Source organism: Rosa chinensis, chromosome 7, assembly GCF_002994745.2.
Source record: "Rosa chinensis cultivar Old Blush chromosome 7, RchiOBHm-V2, whole genome shotgun sequence".
Lineage (NCBI taxonomy): Eukaryota > Viridiplantae > Streptophyta > Magnoliopsida > Rosales > Rosaceae > Rosa > Rosa chinensis.
The window spans coordinates 14,799,567-14,808,923 of NC_037094.1; the positions used below are offsets into that span (position 1 = coordinate 14,799,567).

At 40.2% G+C, this 9,357-nt stretch overlaps 1 protein-coding gene across 1 annotated transcript; it reads left to right on the forward strand.

The window, feature by feature from the left end:
* Positions 1-3,758: 3,758 nt before the first annotated feature.
* LOC112180520 (beta-carotene hydroxylase 2, chloroplastic) lies at positions 3,759-5,912 on the forward strand. The gene is made up of 7 exons (XM_024319076.2): positions 3,759-4,256; positions 4,336-4,395; positions 4,479-4,550; positions 4,708-4,842; positions 5,013-5,138; positions 5,243-5,299; positions 5,382-5,912. The coding sequence occupies exons 1-7, from the start codon at positions 3,912-3,914 to the stop codon at positions 5,463-5,465; spliced, it is 879 nt and encodes a 292-aa protein (XP_024174844.1). The 5' UTR covers positions 3,759-3,911; the 3' UTR covers positions 5,466-5,912.
* The last annotated feature ends 3,445 nt before the right edge of the window (positions 5,913-9,357 follow it).

The window sequence follows — 9,357 nt, forward strand, 5'->3', positions numbered from 1 at the left end:
AAGAAGATGGAATGGATGAAGGAATTGGTCACTAAGGAAAATGGAGAGGAAATGGTGAGACAAAGAAGATGGAATGGATGAAGGAAATGTGTAGGGAAAATGGAAAGGAAATGGAGAGACAAAGAAGATGGAATGGATGAAGGAATTGGTCACTAAGGAAAATGGAGAGGAAATGGTGAGACAAAGAAGATGAGATGGATGAAGGAATTTGTGTGGGAAAATGGAAAGGAAATGGAGAGACAAAGAAGATGGAATGGATGAAGGAATGTGTTTTAGAGTGAGAGGAGAAGGTGTTTATATAGGGAAGAAAAAGAAGAGTGAAATGATGAGTGGAAGAAAAATAATGAAAGTGGAGTATGAAAGTGATTTGTAAAATATGGAAAAGAAAGAGAAATGATGAAATGAAAGCAAAGCATGAAGGTGCAGCAACATGGAAGTGATGATGATCTATTAAAGAGATTGTAGAAAAAATATATCCAAGGAAAAAGAGAAAAGCATCTAGCTTTCTTCATGTGGGTGGGAAACATGAATATGTGGTGTTGAGCTGTTTTCAGATCAGTTTCTGCCCCTTTATTCCTTCAATTATTTCTCCAACAAGACTTCATTATATGCCTTCGACTTCTTCATATGAAATGTTCCACTATGAGTGTAGATCATTGTGGTAAAATTTCAGAATGTATTGCCATGTGGTTGGGCCGGAAATGCTGCTGGACCTCTTACAGGTCCAGTTTTCCGGTTTTGCTTCTGTAGAAAATTGGGCTGATTGTTTGAAGGCCTTCCACTCATAGTTTGCTCTGGCACTCTTCATAAGAAATGTTCCTTTGGGTGTCTAGAATGGATTTGGAAGGTTTCAGCTCATTTGAAGTTCATTTGATCAGGCAGCCGCTCCTTCTTCTTTGCTTGGCTTGGTTTCTCCTCGGAGTAGGAATATGTGTAAAATTGATCTTTTAGTACATTTCCATTTTTCTCCATCATTTCCAGGTAATTATGGACCTAACGCTCATTTCACCTTCATCTACTCCAATGTACCTAAAAATAGAAATTGAATTAAAAATCGATTCAGTTAAGGAATTAACTAAGCAAAATGTGAGGAATTAACTATTAAAATATCACATTAAAATGCTCCTATCAGCGGGGGTAGGATGATGAACCACACCCTCGCTGCAGGCGGGGGTAGGATGGCGTGCCTCACCCCTCACCGTTGATGGGGGTGGGATGGTTGACCACACCCTTGCTGCAGGCGGGGGTGAGATGGTGGACCACACCCTCGTTGAATGATGGACCACACCCTCGTTGCAGGCGGGGTGGGATGGTGTGCCTCACCCCTCTCCGCGGGTGGGGGTAGGATGGTGGACCACACCCTCACTGCAGGCGGGGGTGGGATGGCGTGATGGATTTTAAACTTGCAGGAATGCAGGATGTAGAGGTTATGCAATTAGTACTGCATCTGACCCCCATGGGGAATGGGGGAAATCCCATCCCCGAAAGATGTTAAGAAGCAGTGTGAGGAGGGCAGACCCTCCAATACGGTTTGGTTTCAAATCCTCTAATGTATCATTTTTGTTTGAAAGGCTCCGTGCCTTGAATATTCTACTTTTGTTTTGTTTTCTTTCTAAGCGTCTGCGAGCACAGACAAGAAAAATAAGGGGGCAAATACGGGAATGGAATACACATCTAAGCCATGGAAATGCCGGTGACGATCATTGCAGCCGTCGTCGTCATCATCTAGGCCGATGTCGGGGTCAATGCTGAGGTTATTACAGGGACGCCTACGTCGATGACGTCGAGATTGGCACCCCCACCCTCGTCGAGGTTGACACTGACGTCGAGGCACCCTTGTCGAGGTTAATACCGACGTCAAGGTTGGTGCTGAGGTGAGGTTATTGAGAAAAATGCCTAAGCCGATGACGAGACACGGAAGTCAAGGTTGACGCCAAGGGCTGACGACGAGACGCCGACGCTGAGGTTATTGAGAAAGATGTCACCGACGTCAAGGTTGGCCTCGACTTCGAGGTCGATGCTGAGGTTATTGAGAGCGACATCATCGACGTCGAGGCTGCCATTGTAGTTATTAAGAAGGACATCACCGACGTCGAGGCTGGTGTCAAGGTTATTGAGAAGAAGTCACCGATGTCGAGGTTGACACCACAAACATTAAAGAAGACGTCATCAACACCGTAGTCATTGTGAAGGAGACGTCGTAGAATGTTAGGTGACTAAGAAGGGAGAAGAGGAAGAGTTTCACAGTAGGGTACCTCAGGCTCGGAGTCTAGTTTGAGCTGCGCTGGGGGTACGACTTAGGAACTGGGTAGCTCAGCGGGGGCATCGAGCGCAGGCGAGACTAGAAACTAGGCTTCGGAGCTGTGGATGAGGCACAGGAGACGCCACAAGCAGTAGAGTCCGTGATGAGAAGACCTAACACTAGAATGGCTGCAAGACAAAGGCATATCTGAGTCCTGATTTGGGCGCGTCGGCGTCTGCGTCGTCGACGAGATGAGATGCCAGCTCTAAACAAGGAACAAAGATCTTCTTATACGGGCCTCTACATTTTCAACACGAGAAAGGCCTAGATGAAATTCAAATAAGGATGCCCAAAGAGAAGTATAAAGATGTGAAGCCCATAGAGGAATTTGAGCTTTGGAAATTTTCTCTTGGGATGAATTCCCAAGGATAAAATTTGAGGGCATTGTGGGAGTGGTCAATATTTTGAGCCTTAAACAGGGCAATTAAAGAGGAGTGATGGTGATGGTAAATGTAGTTGTTATTTCAACTGTAAATGCAAGAGTCAATGCATCATTCAAACACGACAATCATTGCCGCCAATAAGTGGTGGTTATTGCAGGCGTAAATACGGCCTTAATGGCGGCTTGCCGCCCATGCCAAAATGCACCTATAAATAGGCTGCTCGACATCGAGGTAATGCATCGAATTCCAATTCTCTCTACTCCACTACTAATAAATGTACTGACTTAGGCATCGAAGGATTTTTTGCAGGTACCCCCCCCCCCCCCCAATTTCTCCTCAAGCCAACGGTCAAACTCCAGGTCAACGCTCGAGGGTTTTTATTTTGGTTTGATTTGATTTTGATTTTGATTTTGAAAATGTCGATCGGAAATACCACAAATGCAATCACTGTCTGGAGATATTCTCCTGGCCTATATGCTTAGCACACGACACACATATATGTAGGATTTTCTTGGCCGAAGGCATATTCATAAATGTAAGTTAAGTAGTGTTTCGGACGGACCGTTGTGATTGATACCATCAGAGCTCCCGGCTAGAAGTTATATAAGTTCTTGTAATATATACAAATGATTACGCACGTGATTATGTAGTGATTATAATCAAGCATCATGGATTCATGGGTATTATCGTTAAAGGTATGTAATAATACTCTTCTACTTCTATTAATGAAAATTTGCACTACTTGATTGTAATGACCGATGAGTATCATCTTAATTGGATTAATTGGGTATAATTAGTATGAGAACTTAGACCACCGACCACGCACGTATGATCTTGTCCTCCTGTGCCGTTGGAAATCACATACTCGCGCAGAAAACAGAAAATCTGTTTTAAATTACAACAACAACAACAACAGCAAAAAAAAAAACCAAATTCTTGCTCTGAAAACAGAAAAAAGAAAATGGGGAAATACACCTAGACCCCCAAGAAACTCACTTCTAGTAAGTAATGTTCACAGCAGTAAACAAGTTTCCTTGCTTGAAGAAGCCGGCAAGGTGATGCTTATACGTACGTCCCTCTTCTAAACTTCCTTCTGCTTCATTCTACCATTCCGTCAAAGCCTATTAATTTCGAGCAAGGTCCTCTCCATTTCCCCCCTACAAATTAACCTCTTCCTCCTTGGAAGTAATCAACTCTCAGAAGCATCAAGATTGAGCTTTGATCCCATGGCCACCGGAGTTTCGGTTGCCTCAATCCCAATATGGTACTGTTTCCGCCGAAACAATCTACTTACTCGAAAACCCATCTCCCAAACAAGCACTCCCTGTTTTGTTTTGGCTTCAGCAAAGAAGAGACACTTGGTTATGGAAAAGAGAACAGAGCATGAATTTACAGAGAAAAGCTTGAAACAAACAGAGAGAAGGAATGTTATAACTCCAAGAGTTGCAGAGAGATTAGCAAGAAGGAAATCGGAGAGAAATACTTACCTTGTTGCTGCAATCATATCCAGCCTGGGAGTCACTTCAGCTGCTGCCATGGCTGTTTACTACAGATTTTCTTGGCAAACAGAGGTAATGAAATAGTACAGTGTCACTTTTGAAAATGGATTTTGATTAGTCATATGGGTTTGATTAACATTTTACCGTGCAGATTGGGGAGTTTCTTGTTCCAGAGATGTTGGGCACATTTTTGCTCTCTGTGGGCTCTGCTGTAAGCATTGGATTAGAATTCAAAAGGGGTTTGTTTGATTGGTGGTGAATTTGATTGAAATTTCTATAAATAATAAATCACAGGTGGGGATGGAGTTTTGGGCAAGGTGGGCGCACAGAGCTCTGTGGCATGCCTCATTATGGCAGATGCATGAGGTTAATTAATTAGCCTCATATACATTTACTGTTCATATATCGAATAGTTTCTTACCTTGGTTTGTTGCTGAAAAGTCTGTTCTTTTAGGAATATGGTGATCAAAATTGAGATTGGTAGGTGATCTTAGATTTTTGAGTTATCTTATGGAATATGCAGTCTCACCATCGACCTAGGGATGGTCCTTTCGAGATTAACGACGTGTTTGCTATAATCAATGCTGCTCCTGCTATTGCTCTTCTCTCTTACGGTTTCTGTACCAAGGGTCTTTTTCCTGGACTATGTTTTGGTGCTGTAAGTGCCTATTCTTTTCAAATTTTGTGTTTTTCCGGTCAAAGACCTAAATTTGGGATCGGCCGATGAGTCTCACTACTAATTTTCACAAACTTACACACACATAAAAAAGGAAAAATGTTGATACTTCTCTAATCTAAGTCGCTTTTTCTTTTGGTTTCGGAATACAGGGGCTAGGGATCACAGTTTTCGGGATGGCATACATGTTTGTGCACGATGGTCTCGTCCACCGTCGATTTCCAGTCGGGCCAATCGCAGACGTCCCTTATTTACAAAGAGTTGCTGCCGCCCACCAGGTTAGTGACACTTCCTATTGACACATTTAACTTTCCTAATCAAGTTTTTTTTCTCATTTGTTCATCACATACTCATCGTTTTTCTTGTAAATTTGAATATATAGGTTCACCATACAAACATATTGAATGGAGTGCCATATGGGTTGTTCTTGGGACCTAAGGTAAAACAATGTTCTTATTGATTTCTGATATGTCAATGAAATATGATAAATTGGGGAAGTGATTAAATCATGTGATCTGCAGGAAATAGAAGAGGTTGGAGGCATGGCAGAATTAGAAAAGGAGATCAAGCGGAGAAGCACCAAGAGTACTATACCCAAAAGCTGACGTTATTCGAAGTGATTGCTTCATTTCTCAAAACTCTTTATAAAAAAGACCAAGTTAGGAAGCTTCAGACTCAGAGACTTCTCCAACTGTAAGAATAGACGTGCAAGCAAAGTTCTTAATTTCTTAGACCTTGAGTTCCTATAATTGGAAAGCACTTAGAGAGACGGCAACATCTCAAGAAGACTGAATGTGACATTCAGATATAGAATCTCTTGTTGCGTTCTCTAGTCTGAAAGTCTTGTACAACTCTCTCCCCGGCCACAGCCTTATTCGCCATTAGTTTAGAACTTTAGATATGTTAAATATTGGTTGTTTTAGGGGTTTTCATTGTAATTTTCTTTCTTCACTAAAAAGGAAAATAAGATTTCCAGCAGCTCCGCCCCTCAAATTGTATTTATGTATTGCAAGTTTGCAACAAATATAAATAGTACATGTCTTCTTCAAGAATCGATTTTGTTTTAGAAGTAAAAATTGATATTATAGCAAATCTCATCTTACTATATCTAGAATAAAAAGTGTTACACTAGCTCGATCACTAAATTTATTTTATCATATCAGGTGTATATATTTTGTTTACTTAACTATATATCTCATAAACCCAGAAAATATCTCATTCTGGTCAATCATAAACAGATTCCCTCCAGCATTTTTTATTTGAAAGGGAAAGGATGCCTAACAACAAATAAGAGTTTCACATATCTTTCTAAGTAAAATGACATATTTTTGGGTCACATGGACTGTTTGTACTTTTTGGCCGCCAAGTCGTTTCCTATTGTTTATATAAAGGGCATGCTCTATTTTCTTCAAAGTTTATGAGTTATCACAACCTACTCATGGACTTGGTAACCATGTGCCAAAAGAGCTGAAGAAGGGTGTTAGCTCACCCAATTTAGCTTCTGGGGATCTCTTCTTCTTCAAGAATCGATTTCTTTTTAGAAGTAAAAATTGACATTATAGCAAATCTCATCTTACTATATCTAGAATAGAAAGTGTTACACTAGCTCGATCACTAAATTTATTTTATCATATCAGGTGTATATATTTTGTTTACTTAACTATATATATATATATATATATATATCTCATAAACCTAGAAAATATCTCATTCTGGTCAATCATAAACAGATTCCCTCCAGCATTTTTTATTTGAAAGGGAAAGGATGCCTAACAACAAATAAGAGTTTCACATATCTTTCCAAGTAAAATGACATATTTTTGGGTCACATGGACTGTTTGTACTTTTTTGCCGCCAAGTCGTTTCCTATTGTTTATTTAAAGGGCTTGCTCTATTTTCTTCAAAGTTTATGAGTTATCACAACCTACTCATGGACTTGGTAACTATGTGCCAAAAGAGCTGAAGAAGGGTGTTAGCTCACCCAATTTAGCTTCTGGCACTACTAGCAAAACAACAATTACCCACGGATTTTAATCTGTGGGTAATAAGACTATCTCACACGGATTTCAGTGTGTGATAGCTTTTACCCACGGTGCACGCACAGATTGGTATTACCGTGTGGTTTGGAGGGGGGGTAATGCTCATCCGCCACGGATTATGTTGTCCGTGTGAAATACTTACGTGGGCCCCACTATAATTCCACAAATATAAATTACCGGAATTAGCTGCAATCCGTGTGAACAACTCTATTTCACACGGATTTCTGTGCCAAATATGTACTTATCTCACACGGATTTCTGTGTCAAATACATACCTATCTCACACGGATTATTTTGTCCGTGTGAATATTAGAAGTGGGCCCCACTATCTTTCCGTAAATATAGATCACCGTAATGGAATGCATCCGTGTGAACAACTCTATTTCACACGGATTTCTGTACCAAATACGTACCAATCTCACACGGATATCTGTGTCAAATACATACCTATCTCACACGGATTTCTGTGTCAAATACTTTTACCCTAACTCTCACTGATTTCTGTGTGTAAAAGTAACAGCATGTTAAAAAAAAAATTCTGCTAATTAATTTGCAACCTAAACATAATAATACTTTTATTTTTTATTAAAAAAAATACTTTTATTTTTCTACAATTTAAATATATTACAAATATTTACAATAAAATGAACAAATCCACAACTCAATCGAAAATATTCAAATTTTACATTCATAGCAAGATATTTTTTTACATTTCATACCAATGCTAATTAGAATAAAAATTAGTACATGATCATCAACAATGCAAGTACTACTAATTTCATTGTCTGCCCAAGCTGCAACATTCCAAGTGAAATGTGAAAAGTTTGGATGAGAGCTTGACATAACCGAACTTTGTCTTCGATTACCGGTATTCGTCTGTATGGCAACCAAGACAATGTCATAGAGTAACACGTCTCAAGCAAATTGAAAATCAATATAGGTACGTAGTTTATGCAAGACCCACATTTGTGACAGTCCTACGATCATCATATCAAAATTACAAGTCTAACGGATGGTCCGATCTTCACATATCACAAATCGAACTATCAAAATCGATCGAAATTGTAAAATTCACAACTAAATCATACGATATCCAAAATTCACATGCTATATATCAAAATGATCGTATCGACATGTAGAATCTAAAAATGAGCAGAAACTTCTCTTGGGACCCCCGGAACTGGCCGAAAAAGGTCGCCGGAGTTACGGGCAGAGCCGCCGCTGACCACCTCCAATGGTGTTGGGGCCGGGCTTCTCCGCTTCGTTTCATCATTTTGAGAAACATTTATAACTAGCACGAAGTCAGAAAATGAGTACAAGTGATCGAAAATTACCAAAACAGTCCGGTTTGGCCGGAAAAACTGCAGTTTCCGATAGCTGCTCCGTTCAACGTAAAAACGGTTGCTTCGGGTCCGGTCCTTCTTTCTGCATGTTCTACTCCTTGATACTAGTTCAACAAACTAAAGAACTCGAGTTTTGGTGGCCGGAGATAGGAGAAATCTCGGTTTGAACCAAAACGGCCGAAAATGGAAACGTGGTTACCGCCGCCGATACAGGCCGTGCCGCCGCTCAAGGCTACCACAGACAGCTGCACAAGGAAGATACGAAGCTGTAGGATGTGGTTTGGCGACAAACGGTGGCGGAGGAGGGAGAACGGAGCCGGAGACTCCATGCTCTGTTTTCAGCTCGGGAAGAGGAGAGAGAGAAATAGGGATCGATATGCTTCAGATTTGGATCAATGTGCTGGTTATAAGCGGAATTTCCACGGATATCCGTGTGAAATACATTTACCCTTGCCACGGAAATCCGTGTGTAATACTACTACGGGAGGGAAATTGAATTTATTCCAAAAAAGTGAGCGGGAAAAAAATTTACCACGAAAATCCGTGTGAGCTACATATCTGTTAGTATTTCACACGGATTTCTGTTAGTATTTCTATTTCACACGGATTTCTGTGGCTTTTAAGTACAGTAAATCCGTGTGTGTTGTTATTTTGTGGAAAATTTTCTGGTTTTAAGTAGCATTATACACAGATATCTGTGTGTTTATAGTATTGCACACGGAAATCCGTGTGAAATACATTTACCTTTGCTACGGAAATCCGTGTGTATGTACTTAAGAAATCCACGGAAATCCGTGTGTAATACTACTACGGGAGGGAAATTGAATTTATTCCAAAAAAGTGAGCGGGAAAAAAATTTACCACGAAAATCCGTGTGAGCTACATATCTGTTAGTATTTCACACGGATTTCTGTTAGTATTTCTATTTCACACGGATTTCTGTGGCTTTTAAGTACAGTAAATCCGTGTGTGTTGTTATTTTGTGGAAAATTTTCTGGTTTTAAGTAGCATTATACACAGATATCTGTGTGTTTATAGTATTTCACACGGAAATCCGTGTGAAATACATTTACCTTTGCTACGGATATCCGTGTGTATGTACTTAAGAAATCCAC